At 42.1% G+C, this 14,465-nt stretch overlaps 1 protein-coding gene across 3 annotated transcripts in view; it reads right to left on the bottom strand.

Moving 5' to 3' along the window:
• FCHSD2 (FCH and double SH3 domains 2) overlaps positions 1 to 14,465 on the bottom strand; it is a 166,431-nt gene that overhangs the window by 3,899 nt on the left and 148,067 nt on the right. For all 3 annotated transcript variants that reach the window (XM_087758860.1, XM_087758858.1, XM_087758859.1), the window contains 7 exons: positions 9,526 to 9,687; positions 4,239 to 4,373; positions 2,589 to 2,672; positions 2,279 to 2,456; positions 1,695 to 1,915; positions 593 to 722; positions 347 to 429 (listed from right to left, as the gene is read on the bottom strand). In XM_087758860.1, the coding sequence (XP_087614986.1) occupies positions 347 to 429; positions 593 to 722; positions 1,695 to 1,915; positions 2,279 to 2,456; positions 2,589 to 2,672; positions 4,239 to 4,373; positions 9,526 to 9,687 (993 nt within the window). The remainder of the gene's footprint in view (positions 1 to 346; positions 430 to 592; positions 723 to 1,694; positions 1,916 to 2,278; positions 2,457 to 2,588; positions 2,673 to 4,238; positions 4,374 to 9,525; positions 9,688 to 14,465) is intronic.

Here is a 14,465-nt window from a genome sequence, read left to right on the forward strand (position 1 = left end):
AGGGATAAGATTCAAGGTCATCTTTAAACGCAGTGACCTGCTGTTCAAACAAGCGCAGCTTTGTTTTGTTCTAGTGTTGGCTTAATCTCAAATAGCTCTCATGTTCTGTAGCTTTTTGACACATCTACGGTGTTATCAAAGGGGAGCGAACAGACCTTTCCTCGCAGTATTCAGCTGAGATACCGCGTTTTTATACATAGTAATTGGCTTTGCAGAACACAGAGAGCCAAATCATCAGGTGCTGTATCACCATCTTCCTTTGAACGTACCTATCCCGATTTACCTAGACTTGGCCTTACAAACTTTGTAGCATCAATAAAAACAACGGTATTTGTTTTTGACTTACAGGTCGCAGTTTGCCATATGAATTTTCAGGAGGAATTCGCGGAGGCTGTGAGAATCCAGGGGACTCTGAACTGAAGCTGTTTTCTGAAAGAGTAAGCAACAACCCATCACAAACAAGCCGCTCAGTATCGCTCAATTAACTTAATGTTGCAAAAAAAGCTTTTTTTTCTCCCCCCCTCTGAAATGTGACCAAGCTAAATTAAGCATTTAGCTGAAACGTTTCTTTCCCTATCACAAAATTTCTTACCGTTAGTTGACGGCGATCTGGGGAAGTACTGAGAACCTCTTTTATCCGGACTGTGGTAGGGACTAGTGGGAGGCTGGTCATACAGCGGCAGCGGTGGAAGGGCGTTATTAGGCTTCGGAGTCGGGGATACCTGTGTTAAAAAGAGCGAAAGCCTTACTCCTCGACGGCTTTTATGTACACACCGAGGTGCAGTGAAGTTCCCCGACACATCAGTACGCTAGGAACTTTCATCTGGAGAAAAACTATCTGTCAAAAGTGCTGTCAGGTACGTTTGGGAAGGAAAGATATCAAACAGGGATTATATATATATATATTTTTAAATCATAGGTTGCCACGGAGCAGAAATTTTCATCCTCTCCCAGATAATTTAGACAGACTTTTTGAAGGTTATTTCAAAAGCCATTTGGCCAAGTGTGCCTCCCCACATATATTTACACAAAAGCGTTAAGATCATGAGTGTTATCCCAACTCGATTGCATATATATCATTTAAACGCTAAGTTTTCACGGTCTTCTCAAATCAATGAATAAAAATAATGGAGAAATGACTTTGTAGGGAACATGGAAGCCCAGTTTCTAGCACCACAATTACACATGAGAACGTGCCTGATTCTCTAGTGTGATATAAGGATTACAGAACTATACTGAAATGAGACATTTTTGCAAAAATTACTGTAATACAATATTCAGCAGTATTCTGCCCTTCAAAAATTGAGAGGATACAGAACAGATTTAAGTATGAAAACATTAAATTAGGGCTGAGAGAGCCTGTAATTCTCTTTTTGCCAGGTTCTGTTTGATGTCTCAGTCTATGCCATAAATTAATTACAGGAAGTAGGCTGTGAATTTTCTCCTTTGGTTCATTTCCTTTCTACCCGAGTACTTTCCTTTATGCACAAATCTGTTACATTTGCCAAAATGTATCAGTTGATAATTATTAGGCTGGGTAAGAAACTAAAAGGTTTTTTTTTCTTCTTAAATTGGTTCTCTTTTTTTTTCCCCCCCTAAAGAAGCAGCAGATCTTTGCAGCCTTGCAAAATCACCCTCACAAACTAATATCGTACGCGTAAGGTAGCACCGCAACTCTTTACCTCTTTACATACCTGAATATCTCCAATCCACTGAGTCTCTCCATTTTCTGAGGCCGTAAGCTCTTCAACTAACACTGATGGGAACACCCCGACGCGTCCATTGAATTCTCCTTCCCAAAAGCCATCATCATCTTGATTTTCCTTGTTCAAGATGCGGATGATCGCTCCTTCCGGGAAGGACAGCTCATCATCTGTCTGGCCCTCGTAATCATAAAGTGCTTTTACAAAACAGACTGAAGAACGGAAGAGGAAAAAAAAAAGTGTAATTGGCATGAGCTTAAAAAACATAACAAGTACTATACATACGTTTATGGTTGGATTTGGTGATCTTAAAGGTCTTTTCCAACCTAAATGATTCTGTGATTCTATAATTGCCGAGTCAAATTATTTTAGTTTTCCTTAATTTTAGTTAATCTCAACTCTTATGAGATAGCCAGGTAAATTACGCAGATGTGATATGAGAGAATTACTGAGAACGGTTGTAGTCAGATACAGGTCAAATACGAGAAATTCTCACGTGCAACATCCAAACTCGATATGCGGAATGCTTTCAAGAACAAGCTTAATATACTCTTTATTTATTTATTGGTATTTACCACTGGAGTCTCCATTCAGGGTGCCTGAGACTAAGTCGGCCTCAGTGGAGTTATTTGAGGTGTGTGATCGACTATCCAGTGCCGCAAGGGACTGCAGCATGCTCAGCAGGCTGCTGGAGGTCGGGAACTGCAGGTACTTCTCTGGCACGTAACCCACTTGACCCGCTTTATTCCGTGCCTGTAAGTGAACGACAGAAAAGATGCTCTGCTTTTGCATATCACTCCGAAAAGAATCCAAATACTTTCTCCCGTCCCAAGTTCTATTTCTAAAAGTAATAGTGAAAAGCAAACAATCTCGGAAACATGGTACCTTTACCCAGTCTTCCATATCTCCGTCTTCAATAACCTCCAATACCTCATGTTCCTCTATGGTCAGTTCATCTGGCTGAGAAGCCTGAAGTATATAACAGGAAGATTAGAAAATAAAAGTGTTTTCGGGTGCATGGGACAGGCTGTGGAAAGAACATTCTCATCCAGACTTTTATTAGAACTTATGGGTTTTAAAAAATTGAAAATTTTATGATGTAGCACACTTTAAAACATATTAATAAGGGTACTTCTGTACACCTACTGACCTTCACAAGACCCTTTTTCACTCAAGAGGATAGATGGAAGCACCCTGAATACCACCCAGGGCGTCGAACCCTATTTACTTTTGAGACCCTAATTACTCCGTACTCTAAGACTAAGCCTGCCACTGGCTCCGGCTACCGCAGGGGTGTGATTTACAACTGACCTAGCAGTGCTAGCAGAAGTAAAGAGCGTGAATGCAGTTTGTCAGCACAGCTTTAACTCATGAATGGTGGTTTCACGATCCTAGTACAAAGAAGAGCTTTGTTGCACAGCATACGAGCGTGCCTAACACGGAGAAGGCATTTCTAATACAGCCACAGCAGCTCAGCAACAGCAATTACAACAGCTTCTAATGGCAGCTTGTCTCTTTGAAGCCAGGCAGGGACATCTCCACATAGAATCACAGAATCACAGAATCTTCAAGGTTGGAAAAGACCCTTAAGATCATCGAGTCCAACCGTTAACCCAGCACTGCCAAGCCCACCACTAAACCATGTCCCCAAGCACCACATCTCCCCGGCTTTTCAATCCCTCCAGGGATGGGGACTCAGCCCCTGCCCTGGGCAGCCTGGGCCAGGGCCTGACAGCCCTTTGGTGAAGAAGTTTTTCCTAATACCCAACCCAAACCTGCCCTGGCGCAGCTTGAGGCCGTTCCCTCTCGTCCCATCGCTTGTTCCTGGGGAGAAGAGACCGAACCCCCCCGGCTCCAGCCTCCTTTCAGGCAGTTGCAGAGAGCGATGAGGGCTCCCCTCAGCCTCCTCTTCTCCAGGCTGAGCCCCCCCAGCTCCCCCAGCCGCTCCTCCCCAGCCTTGGGCTCCAGCCCCTGCCCCAGCCTCGCTGCCCTGCTCTGGCCACGCTCCAGCCCCTCCATGGCCGCCTTGGGCTGAGGGGCCCAGCGCTGAGCACAGCATTCGAGGGGCGGCCTCCCCAGTGCCCAGCACAGGGGGACCATCCCTGCCCTGCTCCTGCTGGCCACACTGTTCCTGACACAGGCCAGGATGCCGCTGGCCCTCTTGGCCACCTGGGCACACTGCTGGCTCATGTTCAGCGGCTGTCGACCAGCACCCCCAGGCCCTTTCCCGCCGGGCAGCTCCCAGCCGCTCCTCCCCACGCCTGCAGCGGTGCCTGGGGTTGTTGTGACATACTTCAGTTCATGCACGGACTTCAGTACTCTGCTGAACTGTAGCACAAATCTGTTTCGCAACATCATGAATTTTGCACTGCTGCAGTTTGTTACCGCTAGACATTAGAGATATTTAATGTGCACCATTACAGAGCCAAAAGCTGACATTCTACCTGACATTCTACCTCAGAACAGTGACATCTGTTATTTGTTTGTTGCACTATTCATTTTTCTAATCAAATTTAAAAAAAAATCATCACAAACCTTATAGGAATAAACAACTTTGCAGGTGAGAGGATAATTTCTTAGAGTACCAGAAGGACTAGAACTACTGTCATCAAAAACATCCATGCTGTCTTCAAACTCTTCACCTTCTTCCTTTTCCGCATCAGCATTAATCTGTTAAAACAAATTAAATTTGGCATTATACCATCAAATAGAAGTAAGTGAAGAAATAACAATAAAAATGAGTTGATCAATATTCTTCAGTCTGGTTTTTTTTGCTCCTTACGATTCTTGAAACTGGACAAAAAAAGCACTGACTACATAATAGGCAACACAGGATTCCCAAATAACATCAGGAAAGCAGTCGTCAAACAAAAGAAATACAGGGAAGCAAAAGAGTAAGAGCTGTCACCAAATTACATCTTTGCTTCACTCAGCTGTATTTCTCCGTGCAAGCACAGGCCTGTGGACTTTAAAAAGAACGGTAGAAGATTTTGGGAGCTCCAGCTCAACGGTGGACAGCTATCTATTTTATACAAGCTGTGAAACAGTGACTAATCTACTTTGGAGATGCCGTTTCAGAGGCATAGCAAATAGTTGAATGGAAAAAAGAGTCACTCACTGAGAATTTATGCTATTAAAAGATTAATGTAACTGCGACCACGAGTTATAAAATGAAACTGCAGTGGAAATACATATCCTTGAAAAAAATCTTTAAAAAATCATCCTCCCAGCTGGTGTATTCTGCACAATAGATTTGCTGCAGTTTATGGAAAAAAAAAAATCCTTAGAGAAAGGATGATGATTAAAAACTAGCTATAGAAGTTTAAATAAAAACTGAAGTCAATACACTGGAAAAATACAAGTTTCTATAAATGTAGTTTGGGCAACGCTGACATAAGCTGTGCTTTGGCCTTCTGCCTGGCTTAAATTTTGAATAAACACTTTATCTCATGTGAAAACAGGCAAGTCCTTTGAATCAAAGGCAACACTGTTATGTATTTGCCATCTTCCCTTTATTTATTCCTTTTAATTTGGGAGTGAATTTGGTATTCCTCATGAAAACTAAAAGGCTGACAGATCAACAGAGAGTTAGGCTGAGACCAGAAAGCGAAGGGAGCTGTGCGGGCTCCCTACACCAACCGTCTCTGTACCTCTGCTCCGTAACATCTTTGCTCTTCCAGACCTGGAGTAGAAGAGCACAAAACTTCGTGATTTTCTGCCTTAGATTAATTTTTACGTTATGATTTCTAGACTACGTCCTTGTAATTCATGTTATTTTTTCCCCACTCGTTTTCATTCAAGTGCAGTTTGCATCCTTTGCTACTTAAATGCGTTCACGGATGTTGCGGTAACAAAAAAATCGCTGTCCTACCTATCTAATGCTTTGGTGTATTAACAGCCAGCTACAAAGTACGGCAAATTTAAGGTTTCCCCCTCTAGTTCTTAACTGCCTTTTGCTGTGCATGGTCTATGTCCCAGCAGCCACAGCTGACATTCAGCTGACGGCCGTATGAAACATCATGGAAATTAGCGTATCACGTCTAGAAAGACTTGTTCGTAAAACATCTGGTCCTGGTTTTCTAACATGAGGAGGAAAAATACATTTTAATTTTCAGTGTGTGGGCTGCTCATGCTCCTTGAATAGAATCATTTGCAATGTAGGCACACAGAGGGAAAACAGCATTAATGATACAGAAAACTTGGCAGTTTGTTTCATAAAGCTCGTCTTTCTACGGAGTCCGGGAATGAAAGACAGCAGAAGCAAAGGATAAATACATCACCCAGCATTACACCGAGAGCAAACATAAGAATAAATGCAGGTAAGAAGGTGACAAGATAGCTTGGTTATACATATGAAAAATGGTATGCAAATATATATCTTGTTTTATTGCACGTCCTACACAAAAAGAGATTCGATACCAAAAAAATATACCAAAAGCCCTTTTTTACGTATCCTCGGAAAGGTGGAGACCCTGGCAAGGACAGAGAACCCATTTATACCAAACCACCTCCAGTCCGATCTGGATGTATGACCCGTAGGAGCTAAAAAAGGCTGAAATCTCGTGCCCATTCCCTAACGGAGCGGTCTGCCGGAGCGCCCGAAGGCTTCGATCAGTCAGAGGCAGTTTGCAATACACGCATTTAGGGACTGAAACCACGATTTGTTTCGCACAGGTTGCCGCTATCAGATGGCAATCAGGCTTGAACACAAACCAGTAACCTAAGAGTTGAAAGACGCTATAAGCTTTTACAGTTATAAGATGCTACGTCCCTTTACAGTTAAAAGCACCCATTTTCACGTTCACAGTAAATGTACCAACTGCAAACTTTATTTCTAACTCTGCAATACCGTACTTCTACTGTACTCATGTTTCTTGTAACTGTACAGCTTCAGGTCCCAGCGAACAGAAAACAAAACACAAACCCCATGAAGACATTACTCTCTTCCTTTTCTGAATAAACCACATTTGTGGTAGGCAGCAGAAACGTTTCCCAACAACGTGAATATGTAAGAGTAGCATTGCCTACGTTTTCCAGATGACAATTAAAATTCAAAATGACAATTAACTTTTTTGGGCATGGACACTGGGGGAAAAAAGTATTCCCTGCCAGGATTATGCATTTCATCATTATATTAGAAAGTCAGCCAACTGGATAAGTGATGGGATATTAACTCCTTCAGCTCGTTATATTATTGGTTAAATACGTACAGTGATACCAAGCCATTGATGCTGCTTTCTTCTTTTTAGCTTTTTAAAAGAAAATATATCGGGAGTGTTGTTGAACAAATTATGTCATGGCCAATACCAACACAAAGAGCAAACGTGTGCAGGCCGTAAGGACGGCAGATAGCTGGCTTCTGAACATTAAACGCTGCCCGCTCATCAAGGATGAAGTGACAGTGCTGCCTGTTACACGCCGCTGTAATTCTTCTATGAATTGCAAGCAACGTAATTTCGGTAACAGTTCTAAGAATTCCATCTATGGGCTGTCCTCATCTGGCCTGCCAAGGTCAACAGCATCTTTTTTTATACGGGGCCGTATGTAAGTGTAAAAGGGGAAAATAAGAATCAGAGTTTAACCTCCCACGCTGTGGCATCTGCTGGCTCGCCAGGGACTAGCACAGGGTTTGGCTCCAGGGCCAACCGTTGGCACGGCTGATGAGGCAGAGAACAAGGCCTTGGGCGGAATCCAGCATGCACAATGGGAAGTTAAAGGAGGCGGAGTACAAGAAGAAAGGGAAAAAAACACTGTTAAACACAGCTATGTAACGTATCCTCATCCATCCTGGCTAGAAAGGATCTGAAGAGAAGCTCGGCACAAGAACTCCTTTGGGATTTGGGAAGGCTGAAGCTTGGATCTGCATACTCCAACTTTAATCTCGCATTATACTACTAACCACGGGAATAAAGCACTACAGAGCACTGTCACTGTGCCTGAGCTCCGTGTTTAACATCCTACAAGAAACATCCTAACACCCTGAAGAAAGCAAAGAGTGGATTCAGGAGTATCCGGATTTGCTGAGACTCCATTCCGTGCTCGCTCACTTTCTTGAACTAAAGTTGACATAGATGAAAATAGCTGCACATCCAAAAACCCCTTTCTCTCTAAGGGTTTGCCACCATTACCAAGAAAACAACAAAGCAGCAGCAAAGCATGAAGAAACATGGGAACGAACAGGATTTTTTGTGCGTAGATACCACAAACTTGCTGAAATGGAGATTTTGTTTCCCTTAGGTGGGCAGCGAAAGCAAGCCATGCTCCAAATCATTTGCAATGCAACAAAAAACCACATTCCCATTCCCCCTCAAAGTTTTGTTATACAGAAGATATATTCTGTATATGTCCGAAGCATTTGAGATTAAAAAGAAAGCGTGAACTAAGTAATTTTAATTGCAATTGTCATTTTAATAGTGTATGAAGACTATAGCTAGGGAAGTATCCACATGCAAACCAAGACTTCAGAAAAGCCTCCGAATTTTCTTAAATATTAAATACATAAACACGCACAGAAAATGTAGAATTTGTTTCAGGCGAACTGACTAAACCTTCAGGAATTTGATTTTAGTTGGTTCCTGGTGGAGAGCAACAGATTGCTTAGTTTTACTGCCAAAGGTGACAGCTGAGCATCGCAGGCCATGTAGGGGAATTAAAAAAAAAAGATAATATGAGCTCTGTTAGCACTCCCTGTTTTCTGAACAGGGTTTCTGGGTTCAGGCAGCTGTTTGATTCAGCTACCGCTCCTTTTTTCGAAATGTATCGTTCTTCAGGGGGGAGAGAAATGAGAGTTTGCTTTTTATTCGTTCTTGAATTACATAAAAATGTGCTTTCTTCCAAGCTAAACAGATGGGAGATGTCTCTGGCCTATTTTGCAAACCAGCTATAGAATTAGGAACACAATTAGTCTTACGTACTACTGAGGAAAAAATCATTACCAGTCTTCCATTGATCCAAGTTGCTTTTTAGTTCAATTTGGGGTATATTGGATGAAATCTTCGAAAGATTAAGCGTGACTTCGGACACAGCAAGACATATTCAGGCAATTGAAAAAGTTACCACCTCTCTGGATGAAATGCAGTAGTGACCAGGTTTGTGGTCTGTTCCAAATGAACTTCAGTACTGCCTTAATGAAACTAGGTATTCATAAAGAATAAGTCAAATAGTTAACGTATCTCAAGTAACAGGGCAGTAACTTGCAGGTGAATAGTGGTAACATCTAAATCGATGACGAATCTTTGAGGGAAGCATCTAACCCTGCTCACAGGAACGGACAGCCTCTTTTCCAAAGCCTTCCACTGCTTTTTCACGAATCAAATTTTCATCTCAAATATCCAAATCAATTAGGAAAACAGGCTTTGCTTTCTTGATGACTTTCACTGCGATCTGCACATAAACAACTCTTGAAGAGATGATGTGGAGTCAACATTTTTTTGAAACGTTTGGAAAAATACAGCCTTGCATCCAAGCATCTCAGATAACATCGTAAACTATTAATGAAACTTCAAAGAAACACGCAGACATTTTTCTTTTCAGGAGATGGCAAATAAATGTTATGGCACTTATCCAAGGTCAGAAAAACCAATCTAAAGTAAACTCAGCAACAGACCCAGAAATCTTTTTTTTTTTTTGGTTTGGTTTGGGTTTTTTTTTGCCTGAAATTGAGACACGTGCTTCAGCCATGTAAAGATATGAGATTTTTCCAGTTAGCTACCAGCCAACCAAATATTATCAATTCTGGTTTATATTCAATATTACGTTAGGAGTCGCTACTAGGAAAGAGCAACGTGGAGACGAAGTGAGTTTTACAGGTTGGAAGCCGTACCAGGTGTGAAGAGCCGTTGTTGGTCACCGAAGGCAGGCTGGCCCAGCGTTCGTTTTCCAGTTCTTCCATCACTTGGTTCATCGCGCTTTTTAGCCACGTATCCACGGACACCCCGATCTGCTTCAACAGATCGAGGCGGGCTTCTGCTTTCAGCTTAATTATCTGAGGAAATAAAACACACGCAAGTCAGAATTCTTTCAAGATCGCATTTCATTCCTTGCCACGATTCAAACGTGTTATTTCCTGATCTGCAAATTACTCAGGCGGCTCTGAAAGCCGCTCCACGCGGAAACGAGTCCAGTTCTTCATTTCCTTGCCTGCAGGAATGCGGTGTGAGCCAAGAGACGGGGAATGGTTTTCTAGAGATGTAAAAGTACAGGCACAGCCAATTTCACAAGTTAGGGTTTTTAAAATAACATCTATTAGTTTACGCTAACTTTCTATTAATATATTCTAGTGGTCAGTTAGTTTAGGTTATTTTCAAAGTGCAAAAACCCAGACAAAACCCACTGCTTCACAGTATTTTTAAAATCAGAGATACTCCTGGGCTGCGGAGCCTGGATACCCTCTGGGCTGGTGACTAAACTGAATGTGATACAGAAATAAATCCGATGCGATACGCACACACAAACCCCCCAACCCCCCAAATGAGGTTATTTTCCATCAGCACTTGCCAGAGATCACAGGAAGCTTATTTGTTATGGAGAGAATATCTTAATAATTCCAAAATTAAATACACTTCAACAAACAGTTTCATGATTTTTGTCTTTAGAACAGAATGAAAATTTAGGTTTTCTGACAGCTGGGTTCACTTCAGCATCCTGGCATGCTTTCTGGCCGACGGAGCCAAGGCTTTAACAAATTCATGGCAAACCACCACGCTGATCCAAATTATTTAACAACCTAAACAGAAGGAATGGAAAAGAGTAGCATGAAGAAATTCAGAATTTCAAGAAAAGCGAAATGCAGAATTTCAAGAAAAGCAAAGCAGAATTTTAAAGATTGCATCAAGAAGTGGGGGGCAAACCTAGGAATAAAATCAAGGGTATTTATGTCCAGTCCGGCCCTATCCTCATCATCCCGTTGCACTTGCTCATCAGAGGAACGAAAACGAAGTGATTTACCAAAGCTCCTTCGGTGAGTCACCGACGGAGGCGGCAACAGAAACCCACCGAACCGCCCAGGAGGTTTTGCTGCCTTTCCCTTCACGGCATCGTTCATCCTTAGCAAGTTACTGTGCAAGCAGCAAAGTTTCATCTCCTTCCTCACCCTTCCAGCCCCTTCCACAGGGATCAGAAGCCCCATACTTCAGCATCACTGCCTGTACCGACAGATCAAATGATCAGCGGCACTGGGAAACCAAGCAAAAGCAGCAAAAATAGATGGGTCTAAGCAAAAATTAGAGGGATATTACTTTTTCTGTAGCGGCTGAAGCACAGTAGACTATGTAAGAATATATGTACAGTGACTTGAAATGCCAACTGATGCTACATAGATTTTTCTCTCTCTTACGAATATCCTTACTATATACAAAATATTGTGTTGAGCCGGAATGATACTGGTATTTTTCTTCTTTTTGACATGCTGCTGCACTTTACTATTATCTTTCTATTAAGAAGAGAAGTCAGAAAATAAAAGACTTTAACTTTCATTCGGCTGAACCCCCAAACAAGGGCCCATTTTCATTTTAAAACTAACCGCAAAGGTGACTTTAAATCTGTTTCAAACAATGAAACTCCTTTCGAGAGAGATTATTTTTAATTCCGATTAGAAGAAATGTGATTTTTAAAAAGCAGATCAGTTGTTAGAGTAGAATTTATTACGTGAAATGTATCTTCATATGGGTACAGCTGCATGCACGTGCTCTCCCACGTAATTAGGTACGGGGACTGAAGGATCGGACAAGTTTGAGAAGTATTTCCCACGGGAAAAGCCAGAGACGCTTAGCCAAGTGAAGCTTCCACTTCTCCGTGCAAGCGGTCTTCAGGTGAATGATTAACATGTACTGTCAATACTGTTCATATAGCTGAGAAAATGAGGAAAAAAGTAAAATACATTCATATGCATCCCACTACTTCAGTCAAGATTCAGGAAATACCGATTTAAAAAGAATAAAAAGTCCGAAGATCGATCCACGCGGCAGCATTTCCATTTGAAAGGCAGATCCTTTCCATTCAATTGCGGCATCAAGCATCTTCTGAAAACCTTGTGAGTTTGTACGGCCCAAGCCCCAACCTGAACTTTGTAAATACTTACAAAAGCAGAACCTATGAGAAGGTCTGAAATCAGAAGTGTTACACAGTGTTATTTTGAGTGCCGGGGGGGAACGGAGTAGGCATTTTATCCCTTTATTGGTCTTAGAAAGGCAATCTCTCTCACTTAGTTTTTTTCCTTTTGCCCCTACTTATATCAGTTTGTATATTTGAAAGCTGTAAGAACATGGAAACAATAATTTTAATTAATCATTAACCTTTTCTTTGGAAAAATTTGTTTTAGGAGCACTTATCCAATTGAGAAGTGGATTTCTCACTGTATCAAGCTGAACCGAGAACACACTTTTAAACCAAAGATGTTAGCGCAGAAGGGTTACACCAAAAAAGCTGAATCCCGGGATGCCAATTTCTGCACCTCTCCTGTTAATAAGCATTCAAGATTTTGAACAAACCCACTTTCTAACGCCGTTTGCTTTGAAAGAAGGGGAGATGAGCGGCTTTACAGCACCCAGTGAAGATGGGCGCCGATCCTGCCTCTTATTTGGATGCTCCCACACCCGCGACTGACCTGCTCGCATGATGCTGGAGCGCGGTCAGCTCCAACCTCGGCGGCCGCACATTAACCCGGAGATCAGACATCCGTAGCGCGAGGACGACCTAGTGAAAGGCAACGGATTCCTACGGGGTTGATTTGTGACTGTGGAAGGGCACGGGTGGCTTAGCGGCTTCGGTGGACACATCCTCCTTTTATTGTTAGTTTTGAAAGTGGGACAGATTGACTCAAAGCAGGTCAGTGCAAGTCATTGGCTTTAGCTTGTTAATGAGAAACTCCCCGTTCTACCACGTTACCGAGCTGAGGTGCCTTCATGTATGTATATACATACTTGTGGAGTAAAGTAGCTATCCCCCAATTTGTCTTTATATTCTGACATTCTCTTACGAGGACTTTCCGTATGCCTTCAACAAAAGCTGCCTAGGAAATGATCGGCCTCGTTGTTTTGCTGGCTTACCTCGTTATGCAACTTCCAATTAGCTTGAGTTACGCAACAGCAACAAACATCAGTCTAGGCATGCTATAAACATTTGTAGTTCATATTAGTACTCAGCCGGCTGGAAACCAAGTTGTTTGTACAAACTCGTTAGCTCAAATAAACAAGCTGCTCCAAGATCCTTGACTGCACTTGCTAAGGGTCAGACAAGAGTTTTTAATTCAAGGTGCCCAGCAAATCCAATCGAGTTACCCCACTCTATTTACACATAGTAGTCTTAATATTCAACAAATGTTTGTTCCAAACCACAAATGTTTTAAGTTTCATTCCACTGCAGACAAGCCATAAAAGTATTTACAGTAATAGGTCAGGCCTGCACTTGAAAGATGTATAACGCTATTTACAAGCACACATACATATTTTTACCTAAATAATTATACTGGTAGACCAGGGTTAACAGCTTCCTACCTATATGAAAAAAAAAAAAAATACCAGACAGTAGTATAACTTTATTCTGCTTGTCACACAGGAACAGCTACATATTTAAAAATACAAGCACTTCATTCAAGTATCACTATGTCTAAATTAGCTGGGGTTTGATGCTTTCATTATGCCAGAATAAAATGTTAAGGAAGAGGGAAACAAGGGATCAGCCGGAGGAAATACTAGTGTTTTCACCAGCATCGAGTCACGCAACAAGCTCTTCTGTCTGTGTACCCGGGCGCAGGGTAGGCTCTTCCCTTTGGCAGGTGAGGATTCTGCAAGCTGGAGTCCTGACTTCTTCCAGGAGGGACCCACCTTGCACAAAGCCTGCATCTTCAGCTTGCCTGGCCTTCTCTTTCCGTTTCAGATGTGGGAAGGTAGTGAGAAAGCGATGCATTGAAATAGGAAGAGACGTGGTGTACTTGCTGACAAATCACAGCTTTGCATTACGCTGCAAAACCGCATCAGACTACAATACCCTTAAAAAAGGCTGCGCTAGCTCTCAAAGCCTTCTTCCCTCAAAAAGATCACCTATTTCAAATGAAAAACTAAACAAGGCTTTAAATTGCCCCTCTCAGCAAAACGGACTCTAGCGGACACACACGCCGTACTCCCTGACTTGGTGACCTCCTCTGACAGAAGCTCATGGACCTGAAAATCTTTTCAATCCAGTAACCACTTACGTTCCTAGCAACACCAAGTATCTCCAGGAAGGCAGCTGGGTTTCGAAAGCACAGGAATGCTGGAATCCAGCACTCGCTCTGAAATCTGGGTGCTGCCCAAATTTCATTAAGTCTCACTGTAGGACACATATTTTCCTATTTGATAGTGAAATTGCTATTTACAATTATTACTATTTACCCATTACTATTTAATAGCTAAGGACTGAGATATCTTTACACTGATTTAAAAACGGGCAGCCACCCACAAAGTTGACAAACAGTGTTCTGGGTGGTTCCTGCTTCTCTGAGCTGTTCTTTTGCCTTAGCTGATGGTAGGTTATAAGAAGATGAAAGGAAAAAAAACCCAAAGTTTTTTTAAAATATAAATATTGTTATCTATTTCTCACATACCTATCGTTGCTCTACATGGAAGAAGGAATGCTTCTGTTTATTTACTGTTCCAGTCTTAATTAAGCAAAGGCTTTAGACCTACAGCTTGCACAAGATGAAGATAAACAACTGCTTTGGCAGTAATGAAAATTAAAACCAGCACGAATACATTACCTAGCTGTTCTCTGTTCCCAGAAAGAAAA

Source organism: Nipponia nippon, unplaced genomic scaffold (assembly GCF_047370975.1).
Source record: "Nipponia nippon isolate SJK-2023a ecotype South Korea unplaced genomic scaffold, ASM4737097v1 scaffold_2, whole genome shotgun sequence".
In the NCBI taxonomy this organism is placed as follows: Eukaryota; Metazoa; Chordata; class Aves; order Pelecaniformes; family Threskiornithidae; genus Nipponia; species Nipponia nippon.